Raw genomic sequence first — 13,494 nt, forward strand, 5'->3', positions numbered from 1 at the left:
GAGGCAGTGTTTGTTATCCCTGTCTCCAGCTTACCCTCTTCCAATACACCCTCCCCTTTGGCAAAAATTCATCTTTCCATACACAAATCTGATTGTCCTCTCTCTATTCCTGATTCTTTCCTGGTTCCTGTTTTCCTACGGTATAAAATATAAGCATCTTATTTTATTTTCTAAATTGATTTCAGAGAGAGAGAGAAGAGGAGGAAAGGGGGAGGGAAAGAGAGAGAGAAACTCATTTTTTGTTCCACTATTTATGCAGTCATTGGTTGATTCTTACATGTGCTCTACCAGACATCAAAGCTGCAACCTTGGCATATAGGGAGGACGCTCTAACCAATAGACCTAACTGACCAGGGCTAAAATGTAAACTTTTAGAATGGTTTATGAGGCCACTTAACATTTGGCCCCACCTCCTTTTTCTGCTTCAGAGTGTTATTTCTTTCAGGAAGGAGCAGTACCGTATTTTCTAATGTCTGGTGTGTCAGGACTACGCTCTAATCAACTGAGTCAGCTGTCCAGGGCCAGTGATCTGTTTTTTAGGGATAAAGAAAACTGATCTAATGAAAGCTTAAACAGATAAATGCATTTGTTCATAACTGCTCTGATACATGGGGAACATGTGAAAGTACAGAGGGTTTTTTTTAAGGACAGTTGTTGACTGGTGGGAAGGGGGTGTAATTTGTAGAGGCATTGGGGATTAAGAACTAATCACAAGATATTTGAAATGCAGCCATAGTGAATTTTGTGCAGTTAATATGTGGATTATTGATGTAACTGAAAGGAGAGAATCGTAAGTGGGGATCACTTAATTGCTCTAAAAATTTTATCAAACACGTACTCAAAAAAAAATTCAAATGTTTTATTTTTCAAGGCTATTTCACATCTATTGTTATTGATCATCATTGTCACTATGCTAAGTTATTCAGCAATGCAAAACCTAAAATAGAGGGTCCTGTGTTCAAGGTGCTAACTTTTCGGAAGCAACTAATGGATAAGAAACAATGCAGAATAGTACAAAATAAGTGCTAAATCTGGCACTTACTTTCACAAATATTGAAAATATTGAAAGTATTGTTCATAAATATTGTGGAGGTTATGAGAATGGAAAGAACTTGAATGAGTCAGCTTCTTTTATTCACTCAACAAATATTAGAAGAGCTTTTGTGTGTCAAAACTCAATGAGACACTTCTCTGAATCTCAACTTCCTCATTTGTTACTAGAAGTATCACTGAGAGTTACATTGTTAAAGCCGTCCTCAGAGCTTCTTGGGAAAGACGTATAGCCAGATAGAGGAAATCTAAGGCTAGAATCCTGCTTTTAACTCCAATTCCAGTGGGCTTTCCAGTACAGGATGAGGTAAAGTTTCCTTGGAAAAGGGATTTGAAAGGTGGTAGAATATAGTTTGATGAAAAGCAGAGAAATAGGTTTTCTAGAAAATGTGAAAAAGGTGACTGCAAAGGCATTGAGGAGAGAAGGGACTGGGGCATAGTTTGTAGCAGCGAGGAAATGGGCCCCAGAGTGGAGGGGGAATAGAAGGCTGGAGTGGAGAGTGCTGTGGAGTGAAACCCTAAAAAGATCTTCAAGGTTAGAGGGTCTGAGGACAGGAGGATGAATTCACAAGTCTAGCTTGTTTTAGATAGGGGCAACTTCCGCCGCCTCCAAAGAGGCCTGTTAGAGCACCGGGGAGTCCTTGGTCCCTTCATGTTTCCCCCGCTCCTCAGGGCTGCAGGTGGGGCTATTGGCATGTTTCCTGAGAAGCAGAGGGCCTGGCTGTGTGGATGGGTTGGTTAGAGTGCTGTCCAGGTACGCCAAGGTTGCCAGTTCTATTTCAGGTCAAGCCACATACAAGAAGCCACCAACGAATGCATAAACAAGTGGAACAAATCCATGTTCTCTCCCTCTCCCTCTCTTCCCCCGTCCTCTCTTTAAAACCAGTACATACAATTTTGTTTTTTAAAAGGAAGAAGCAGGAAATGAATTACAGGCCTACTTACTCTTTTATTGACCACTACTTTTTTATGCTCTTTTGGCAGTTTTCCTAAGAAAAATGTACCGCTGTTTATAACTTTAATTGATTTTATTATTTATGTTATTTTGTTTATTATATCAAGCCTTTGACTTGGTTATGTAAAAAGGACCTGGCATTGGGCCAAGCTGTGTGAGCTTAATCCGCATTGTTGAAATAAAATTTATATATTGTAAAGTACTTTGCTTGATGGATTTTTTTACTTGTAAAACTGTCATCCAGATCAAGTTGTAGAATTTGCGTAGCACCTCCAGAAGGCTCCCTCCTGCCCTGGGCTAGTCAGTATTCACCTTAGTTTTATCTGTTTGTCTTTGATTCTCATTTTTATTTAAAAATATATATATATATTTTATTGATTTTGTACAGAGAGGAAGGGAGAGAGATAGAGAGTTAGAAACATCGATGAGAGAGAGTCATCGATCAGCTGCCTCTTGCACACCCCCTACTGGGGATGTGCCCGCAACCAAGGTACATGCCCTTGACCAGAATCGAACCCGGCACCTTTTAGTCCCCAAGCCGACGCCCCATCCATTGAGCCAAACCGGCTCCGGCTGATTCTCATTTTTAATAGTAACAACACCAAAATAGCTTTCACATATCAGGCTTTGTTTTAAGCAGAGTACATATATTAACTAAACCTCAAGGAATAGGTACTGTTACCATCATTTTACAAATGAGGCACAGACAGGTTAAGTAATTGGACACACGGTTAGTGAAAGGTTTGGACCCTGGCAATCTGGCTCCAAAATCCTTGTTTTTAATTTCTATTGTGCTATATCGCTTAGTTTCAACTGGAGATTCTAGTAGGTCTTATGTAATTTTACATATATTTTGTGTAGTAACTGCCTTTTGTGGCAAAGATAATTTTCAGTTTAGAAGGACAGAGTAGAAATAATTCTGAGTATGGTGGGGGAAAATATACTAGAGAGGGTAAGAATTTTTGCAGGGAGCTTAACCCTAAGACTAGGAAGTATGGTTTTGTGGAAATGAAACATATAGGAGAGTTTGAGTTAGGATAGCATCTAGATATTGGAGGGTGGGACAGCTTTGTATTTGATTGTCAGTGTCAGTCTTGCTTAGGGTTCTCTTGCCCTAGCCCGTTTGATTCACTGTATCAAGTACAAGTAAAAAAATCCGACTGGAGGGTTCGGGTTTGATTCTGATCAAGGGCACATGGTCAGGTTATGGGCTGGATCCCCAGTAAGGGGCATGCAGGAGGCAGCCAATCAATGATTCTCTCGCTCCCTCTCTGAAATCAATAAAAATATATTTCTTTAAAAAGTGATTAAAAAAAATTTTTTTTTTAAAGTGATTTTCTTGTTTCAAAAAGAATGCATGAATACAAAGGGACTCTTTCGCTCACTCTTGCTTTTTCACTCTCTCTCTCTCAAATCGATATAAGATAAAAAACAAAACAAAAACTAAGACATTCTGTGAAAGTAGCCAGATATAAAAAGAGTGTAAGGATTCTGTTTATATGAAACTGTGGAATAGGCAAAATATCCATAGTAAGAGAGAGAAGATGAGTGGCTGCTTACGTGGGGGATGAATGTTGTAGGCTGAGGCAACAGCGCAAAGAAAGGTCCTGAAACAGTAATGAACTTGGACTCTTTGAAAATCAGAGAAGGCCATGCTACTGCAGCTTAGTGAAAGAAGAGTGGAAGAGAAGTGGTCAGAGATGCAGACAGGATCTAGATTATTCTAAGCCATGATAGTGCTCAGTTATTGGGGTAAGTCATTGGAGGTTGGAGGATGAATTGTCGGGTCAAGCACTGAAGCAAAAAAGCGAGACCAGTGCAAGCCGTTCAGGCAGTTGATGATGGAGGTCTGGACAAGGACTGGATGGGCAAGATTTGGAGAAATAATTGAAGTTGAGAGGTATTTGGAAGGTAGGACTAACAGGAATTGTGGGGGATGAGGAAAAAACGAGGGTTTAATGATGACTCCTAGGTTTTTGGCTTCTGAGGGAATGACAGTGGAGATGTATGCTATTTTTTGAGACAGGAAAGGGGAGAGGAATGATCTTGGGAGTAGAAATTGTTTTATAAGATGGTTGCTTAGATCTCTGTTTATCAGAAAAACACCCCTTTCTTAACTTTTTGCCTTTATTTACACTTAGTTGACTATTGTAGGTGGTGGTACATGTTTTTATATGCTTGTCTAAAGTTGACCCTGTCTTCCCTTTGTGCTAGGATGTCTGAATTGATTGAAAAAGAAACTGAAGAATATCGTAAGGGGGATCCAGACCCATTTGATGATCGACATCCTGGTGAGACCTGTGTTCTCTTAAATGTGGCTCTAATTTCCTTACAAAAGAAAATTGCTTTTAGAAAATAGTTTTCAATTGAAATAGCATATTTCATGCTAAGTTTTAAGACCTAATATTTGTTAAAATATTGCTCAAGGTGGGAGCAGTGAGGAAAAATAAATTTCTGGGAAAATGGAAATAATTTATAGTATTTACACATCAAATAAATGTAGGTATACCTTATTGACTCATTTGGTGTGATTACAGAGCCTTAAAAAGAGAAAAATGTTTTCTCTTTCTGACTTTTAAGCCAAAAAATGTCTGTGCCTTTACCTTTCTAGCAATGCTCACTCTTCTTTCCCTGATGGGGAATGTGATTGAGAATGCATTCAGTGCCTTGCTTTTTTATGAAGATGATACTTGAATAATAAACAGATTTCTTGATGTCTGCTTTAGTGTTTGGACAGCTAAATATGCCCTGTCATGATTTGGTTTTATTTTGGGGTGATTTAATTATAGTCATGACAACCTAGCCTGCTTTGGCATGGAATTTGCTATATGGAACTCAAGGCTGCTATTTCACGTTCTCTCTGAGGTAGATAAAGCAGTGGGCAAAGCTTAAGTCATGTAGGGGCTTACACTGCACTAGACTTTCTCTCTCAAGAGCCAGACCTTTGTGGAAAGAAAGTGAAATTTAGAATATGGAGAGAAAGTAAAAATTAATGAGAGTTACAAAATAAGAACACTATATATCCACCTGAATGTTGCAGGGTTTTTTTCTGTTTCTTAGACATTTGTTCTCAAATGTAAGTTAGGCATTTCAGATGGAGTGTCCAGTGTTTATGGGATGTTACTTGCTGCCCTGTCCTAGACATCCCCACTTGTGACTTTAGAGGACTTATTTACTGTTTAACCACTTTTTCAGTGAGGCAATCAGAGTACGGAGTATGAAAGTAAATGTGAAATAAGAATTTTAGTTAATTATGGCATTATGAAAAAAACTAAAAAGAGATAGATAATCATGCTTATTGATGCTGCCTTAGGAAGGATTAAATGGTAACGAGGTAGAAGGGAGGGACAGAAAGATTTGCTTTTTTTCTGTAGACATGTAAAGAATTTTTTCCTCCCCACTTCTCATGTTAAGCAATATTTGTCATTAACCCTAAATTCTATTAATAAATATAAGGTCTTATATTTTTTCTAAACATAGAAAGTTGGGAATCTGAGGTCCTCATTTGTTTTTATGATATTCTTAAAAAAAAAAAAATATTTTGTTGATTTTACACAGAGAGGGATTGAGAGGGACAGAGAGTTAGAAATGTCCATGAGAGAGAAACATCGACCAGCTGCCTCTTGCACACCCCCCACTGGGGATGTGCCCGCAACCAAGGTACATGCCCTTGACCGGAATCGAACCCAGGGGGACCTTTCAGTCCGCAGGCCAACGCTCTATCCACTGAGCCAAACCGGTCCAGCTGTTTTTATGATACTCTTCTCTAACTTTTCTTTTTTGTGAATTACTTTGGGATACTATTGAGGTAATTACAGCTTGGGAAAAACTTCATATCAGCAACTTACATCTTTTTTCATCCTTTGACTAAATTTTTCACTCTAATGTTTTGAAAAGAAAACTAAAGATAGATAGTATCTCTTTTAAAAACAAACCTCTCCCAACCATTAACTATTTTGCCTTTAGGCTGTGTGTTGGGTAGATCTTAGGTTCTAAGACTCATTTCTTTCCCCAGCTGCTCAGAATTCAAAGCCAAGGTTACTTAGGGAGATATGTGGGAGATAAGAGATCAGCCTAAGGACTTGTATGCATGCATATTAGCATAACCAATGGAGGAAAAACTCTGGGGAGGTAGGGTATGTATGGGGGGGGGGGGATGGTAAGATATGTACACATATAATACCATAATTAAAAAAAAGAAAAAAACAAAACAAAGCCAAGGTTACTGTATCTTTAGAGTTGATGATTGCTTAGTGGGATTCCCACTCCTGCCCCCAGCCTGAGATGGCTGCGGGTTCGAGGACACGTCCCTCCTGCTGTTGGCACTGTGGTTGAAATGGGGACTGGATTTGAAGCCTGTCTTTCTCAGGCCACCTACCAAAAGCAGTATTTCTACCTGTCTGTGGCTGGGAAGTCAGGGTTTTTCTTTGTTTTAGGCTCTTTCTGATTCTTTTTTTTTTTAATATATTGATTTTTTACAGAGAGGAAGAGAGAGGGATAGAGAGTTAGAAACATCAGTGAGAGAGTCATTGATCAGCTGCCTCTTGCACACCCCCTACAGGGGATGTGCCCGCAACCAAGGTACATGCCCTAGACCGGAATCAAACCTGGGTGGGACCTATCCAAACTGGTTTCGGTTTTTCTGATTCTTACGTACACATCTTGTATACATTTGTGGATCTTGTATACATTCAACATTGCTGGCCAAGTCTAGAGCTCATTTAATTCCGCATTTCTATGTAGGCAGTAACCTGGGAGATGTGACTGTGAGCTTTTATATTGTCACTTTTAATTTTAAGAAATCTAATTTATCAAGGAATCTTTCTTTGTTTCTATTTCTTTTTGTTTGGTATTTTAATAGTATTTATAACAACCGGGGTGCCATTACAGAGGTCTCAGTTGCTTGACGGGGATGGCTGGCTTTTCCCTTGTTTATTCCCCTCTTCTTTTGGTAGGTCGAGCTGATCCAGAGTGTATGCTGGGCCATCTGCTGAGAATACTCTTCAAGAATGACGATTTCATGAATGCAGTAGGTTTGCTTCTTACTTTTCTTCAGTTTATCAACAGTTGATACTGTACATTAGTGTTTTTTCCTAAATAGTTTACTTTCTCCTGAGGCCTTGACAAAGGTGGGAATAGAGTAGATAGGTTTCTAATCTGGTGTTGGTTCAGTGAAATGAGAAGAATCAGTCTCCAGGCCGACGCTCTAACCGGCTAGGGCCCAACCATTCTTCACTGTAGAGTCCAGAAATCTGTCTAAATTGCAAAAGTTATGGTACCCTCTTGCTTAAAATACAGGAGTGGTTTCCTGTTGCCCTTAAGATAGATCTTAAATTTTTTAGTTTGTTATATATAACTGATCTGTCTCTGGCCTTTGTTCTCTCAATTTTCAGTTCTTTCACATTGGCCCTCCTCTCCTCCCCTCTCCTGCTTAGCTACTTCTACATGCCCTTAAGTTCTGGCTTGGAATCCTTACCTGTCTACAGCCTTTGTGGTTCCTCTGCAGGGCTTGTGTGGTCTCCTACATGCTTCTGTAGCATCCTGTACTCATGATACTTGTTTTCTCAATCTCACCTTTGTTGGACTATGAACCCTTTGATGGTGGGACTGTGTCTCATTTATTGTTGTATACCCACTCAGAAGACAATGCCACTTTGTAGTAGAGATTCAATAAATACTTGATTAATACCCAGAGAAAAGTTTTGTTAATATATTCATTTGTATATCCTACATAATAAAAGGCTAATATGCAAATCGACTGAATGGTGGAATGACTGGTCTTTATGACATGCACTGGCCACCAGAGGGCCGACGCTCAATGCAGGAGCTGCACCCTGGTGGTCAGTGTGTTCCCACGAAGGAGTGCAGCTCACCCAGAAGTCAGGCTCACAGCTGGTGAGCGCAATGGTCCCTCCTCTGGGGCAGTCGGACACCCCCCGAGGGCTCCTGGACTCCTAGAGGGCGTAGGCTGGGCTGAGGGTGTTCCCCCAAGTGCACAAATTTTGTGCACCAGGCCTCTAGTTACAGATATAAAAATATAAAATTCACTTTTCTCATAACCCTCGTCAAGAATCTGGTGGGGGTGTTTATCTTTCCCTGCTTTATCTTTCTGGGGGGAAAAAGTATATGAACATGGGGGGATGATTCCTTTGTGATATTTTTGAGCTTTAATTTCTATGGTTGCTGAGTTGTTTTGGGGGAATTTGATGGTAAAGCTGCAGAAGAGATTACATATGATGCCGTCATGGCTCAGTGGGATCATAGCCATAGCATTAAAGGTCTGCCTAGCTGGTGTGGCTCAGCATACCTGGCCCCACCTCTGGCCCCATTGGGCTGGTGTGGCAGACAGCCAGCTGGAGCAGCTCAGTGGCTGCGCTTCGAGCTATCAGCCAGGAGGTTAAGGTTCCATTCCCAGTCAGGGCACATGCCCAGGTTATGGGCTTGATCCCCGGTAAAGGGCATGCAGGAGGCTGATGGATGATATTTCTCTCTCTTCTAAGTTTCTATCTCTATCTCTTTCCCTTCCTCTCTGAAATCAATAAAAACATATTAAAATAAGTAAAAATCAATAAGTACATATTTAAAAGTAATAATAATTAAAGGTCTAAGTAGTAATTATTAGGTACAATCTTCTTTAATACCTGTTAGGCAAGCGATAAGAATATATTAAGGATTTGTTAGGCGTTATTAATTTGGGTTGAATTTGAGACAAAATATATTTCTTCGTGTCCTGGACAGGTAGCTTGGTTGGTTAGAGTGTCATGCCGTGCTCCTATGGCTGCGGGTTCAATTCCTGGCCAGGGACATAACCTGGATGGTGGGCTCCGCCCCAGGACAGGGCTCTATGGGAAGCAACATTGGTGGTTCTTTTTCATGTATTTCCCTCTCTCTGTCTCTCCTTCCCTCTCCTCCTCCGTTTCTTTCCTCCTTCCTCTCTCTAAAATCAATAAACATACCCTTGTGCGAGGACTATAACAAATAAAAACTATTGCTTCTTTCTTACAGCTGGTGAATGCGTATGTGATGACCAGCCGAGAGCCCCCTTTAAATACTGCCGCGTGCAGACTTCTCCTGGACATCATGCCGGGGCTGGAAACTGCTGTTGTTTTTCAAGAAAAGGTATTTATGAGGAAGAAAAACCACCTTATTTTGTAATTGATATGCTGATTTGTTAAAAAAATTGTTACAGTTTTTTCTTATAATAGTAAAATATATTAAAGAAATGGAAGAAATCAATACAGTAAGAAGTTATTTTTTTCTTTTTCTTTTTAAATATATTTTTATTGATTTCAGAGAGGAAGGGAGAGGGAGAGAGAGAGAAACATCAGTGATGAGAGAGAACCATTGATTGGTGCCTCTACTGGGGATTGAGCCGGAAACCTGGGCATGTGCCTGACTAGGAATCAAACAGTGACCTTCTGATTCATAGGTTGACAATCAACTCCTGAACTACACTGGCCAGGCAAGAAAAATTTAAAAAGTATTTTAATGAGGACTTGCTGCTTATGTGCCACAAAAAGAATAACATTGTAATTATTGCTATAATTTGCAATATTGTATATTAAAATCTTTAATTAGCTACCACTGCAGGAGACCAAAAAAAAAAAAAAAAAAAAAATCTGTATCCTTGTGAGTTAATACTATTCTCTTACTAGAGGCCTGGTGCACGAAATTTGTGTATGCAGGCGTGGGTGCCCCTCAGCCCAGCCTGCACCCTCTTAAATCTGGGACCCCTCCAGGGATTCTGACTATCTGTTTAGGCAGTCGGACATCCCTCTCACAATCCAGGACTGCTAGCTTCCAACTGCTTGCCTGCCTACCTGCCTAATTGCCCCTAACCACTTCTGCCTGCCAGTCTGATCACCCTCTAACCACTCTCCTGCCAGCCTGGTCACCACTAACTGTCCTCTCTGCAGTCCTGGTCATCCCCAACTGCCCTCCCCTGCTGGCCTGGTCTCCCACAACTGTCCTCCCCTCAGGCCTGATCATCTCTAACTGCTCTCCTCTGCAGGCCTGGTCCCCCCCAACTACCCTCCCCTGCTGGCCTAATTGCCCACAACTGCTCTCCCCTGCTGGCCATCTTGTGTCCACATTGGGGCACTCATCTTTGACCACATGGCAGCAGCCATCTTGTGTATTGGAGTGATGATCAATTTGCATAGTACTGCTTTATTATATGTGTTGGGGGATGGTCAATTTGCATATTACCTCTTTATTATATAGAATTCCTTTTATTTTTGTAAAATTGATAGTAATGTCTGATCTTTTTTTATTTTTAATATTTTATTCATTTTTTACAGTGAAGAAGGGAGAGGGATTGAGAACCAGAAACATCGATAAGAGAAACACCGACCAGCTGCCTCGTGCACACCCTCATCAGGGATGTGCCCGCAACCAATGCACATGCCCCTGACTGGAATTGAACCTGGGACCCTTCAGTCTGCAGACTGACGCTCCACCCACTGAGCCAAACCGGCTTTGGCATCTTTTATTTATTTATTTTTTAATTATATTGATTTCAGAGAGGAAGGAAGAGGGAGAGAGAGAGAGAAACATCAACGATGAGAGACAATCATCGATCATCTGCCTCCTGTTCACTCCCTACTGGGGATCGACCCTGCAACCCAGGCATGTGTCCTTGACCGGAATTGAACCTGGGACCCTTCAGTTTGCAGGCTGATGCTCTGTCCACTGAGCCAAGCCAGCCAGAGCTCATCTTTTATTTTTGATTCCAATAATTTGAGTCTTTATTTTTCTTGGTTAGTCTAGGTAAAGATTTGTCAATTTTATGGGTCTTTTCAAAGAAACAACTGGTTTCATTCATTTTCTACATTTCTCTATTCACTATCTTCACTCCAATATTTATTTCTTTTTAAAAATATATTTTTATTAATCTCAAAGAGAGGAACGGAGAGGGAGAGCAATGGAAACATTAATAATGAGAGATAACCATTAATTGGCTGTGTTCTGCACATCCCTTATTAGGGATTGAGCCCATAACCCAGGCATGTGCCTTGACCTGGAATCAAATTGTGACTTCCTGGTTCATAGGTCAAAGCTCAACCACTGAGCTACGCCTGCTGGGCAGGACTTCTCAGCGTTAATAATGTTAAACATGCATTGTAAAAATTTTACTGCTCCCCATTTGGTCATGGAACCGTTCTGGTCTTAACTTCTGAAGTAGGTCAGTATTATGTGGCTCTTGATTTTAGCTTGAGTTTTAACATCTAAATAGGATTGTATTTCACAGGTGCATAGACATTTAATTGAAACCATCTACTATTAGACACTTAGTTTGTTTGCATTTTTAAATTTTATGACCAACGTTAAATATTTTTCATAAGACTGAGGTCTTTGCTTGCATCTTTAATTATGAAAATAGTATGTTTTTCTGTAGGCTCGATCCCCAGTATGGGGTGTGCAGGAGGCAGCTGATCAGTGATTATCTCTCATTAGTGATGTTTTCATCTTTCTCTTCCTCTCTGAAATCAATAAAAATATATTAAAAAAAGAAAATATTTTTTTCTGAATTGTACTTTTTCATTTTCTTTACTATAGGAAGGAATTGTTGAAAATCTTTTCAAATGGGCCCGAGAGGCTGACCAGCCATTGAGGACGTATTCTACTGGGCTGTTGGGAGGTGCTATGGAAAATCAGGACATTGCTGCCAACTATAGGGATGAAAACTCACAGCTGGTAAGGACTATATTAAAATGAGTTTTTGTAGAAGATGGGAGAATAATCAAGTTTTTTCTTGCTACTTAAACTTGAATAGGTAGATCTTATTTATTACTTATACTGGAGTGTACCTGTAATTTCAATATTTTCAGATTACTTTTTATAGAGTTTTGATTTTAATTTTTTTTAAACTTGGAACTGCTGTTTTTCGTTTTGTCAAGGATCATGATAATTTATATAACAAATAAAAATAGAACCATTTCTTTTCTTCTCTAACAGTGGGTAATGAAAATTTTAAAACATAGGATGAAATTGAAAGAATTTTAAGTGAACAGATGTATATATACCATTTAAATTGTGAATATTTTACTATACTTACTTTATTACATATTCATCCTTTTTTTTACTTTAAATAAAAGGAATTTTATTTTATTTTTTGCTGACATACTATGAGGCCAAACAAAATTGACACCATACAAAATAACTTTATAAAACATAATTCACATATTTTATCGGATTTACAGCATTCTGTGCATGTTAAGGTTTATGTAAGGAGGTGAAAAAACACTATGCCAAATTTTAGTATTAGTTTATATACACACAGTAAGAAACAAAACAAATAACTGTTAGGGTTTCCATGAATTTATTGCAAAAATAGTGCAAACTACTTAACCTAGGAAGCTGTAAAACAGCTAAGCTTAGACATGACCGAGGTGCTCAGTGTCTCTGCCTGGAGCTTTCTCCCCGGTTTCACTCGGTCCATCCGGACCACGCCCGGCCATTTGGTTAGCGGGGAGCAGGGCAGAGATGCAGAGCCTGGCTCCCCGGAGGCCGCTGTCCCGCTGCCCGAGGCCAGCAGCTCCTCAGGGTCATGCCTCTCCGTGGTGACCGTGTGAGGTCTGTCTGTGTTGAAAACGTGTGAGATGCCACGATGGTTAAGTTTGACCTTAGCAACGAGTTACCCAACCTCTACATGGCACGGAGACCCAATCCAGGACACAGCGCGAACGGGAAGGACTAGGACGTAGCTGCTTGCCCACACCCTCTCTCAGGTGTGGTGGGTAGAGTATGATTCTACTTGCGGGCAACCTTTGAACCCGATGGTGAAGTTAAAAAAGAAACAAAAAGCCATGGTGTCCCTACAAGGATCATTCGAAGCTTCTCTCAACAGTCTGTCGGGGTCCGAAAAGCATAAATCTAAACAAAATAGCAAAACAAAAGGCTGCACACAAATGCCAAAGAAACAAATGCATCCCATTCAGGCTCTTTCTTGAGGTACCTATATAAACCCGCCCACCCGCCCAGGTACTTCTGTTGGTAAAACAACGCTTCCTGGGCAGCCAGTCGCAGGGCAGCTATTATTACTGAGAAAGTGCAACAAGGCCCATCCTTATATGCAGCATAAAGGGTGATTCACTCCATTTTTTTTTTAAATGCAGTTCAAACTAAAATGTGGACATAATCCTTTTTTTTTTTTTTTTTTAACACATTTTTATTCATTTTAGAGGGAGAGGGAGAGAGAGAAACATCAATGATGAGAGAGAATAGTTGATTAGTTGCCTCTTGCACACCCCCTACTGGGGATTGAGCCCACAACCAGGCATATACCCTTGACCAGAATCAAATCTGTGACCCTTCAGTCTGCAGGCAGATGCTCTATCCACTGAGCCAACCTGGCTAGAACTCCCCCCCCCCCTTTTTTTAAAGATATTTTTTATTGACTTTAGAGAGGAAGTGAGAGGGAGAGATAGAAGCATCAATGATGAGAGAAAATCACTTATCAGCTGCCTCCTTATCGAGCTCACAGCCTG

At 40.3% G+C, this 13,494-nt stretch overlaps 1 protein-coding gene across 3 annotated transcripts in view; it reads left to right on the top strand.

The window, feature by feature from the left end:
- DCAF1 (DDB1 and CUL4 associated factor 1) overlaps positions 1-13,494 on the top strand; it is a 47,542-nt gene that overhangs the window by 7,601 nt on the left and 26,447 nt on the right. For all 3 annotated transcript variants that reach the window (XM_036432182.2, XM_045579543.1, XM_045579544.1), the window contains 4 exons: positions 4,220-4,296; positions 6,961-7,034; positions 9,011-9,124; positions 11,564-11,701. In XM_036432182.2, coding sequence (XP_036288075.1) covers positions 4,220-4,296; positions 6,961-7,034; positions 9,011-9,124; positions 11,564-11,701 — 403 coding nt within the window. The remainder of the gene's footprint in view (positions 1-4,219; positions 4,297-6,960; positions 7,035-9,010; positions 9,125-11,563; positions 11,702-13,494) is intronic.

The sequence above is a fragment of the Pipistrellus kuhlii genome, unplaced genomic scaffold (genome assembly GCF_014108245.1).
Source record: "Pipistrellus kuhlii isolate mPipKuh1 unplaced genomic scaffold, mPipKuh1.p scaffold_m20_p_11, whole genome shotgun sequence".
NCBI lineage: Eukaryota > Metazoa > Chordata > Mammalia > Chiroptera > Vespertilionidae > Pipistrellus > Pipistrellus kuhlii.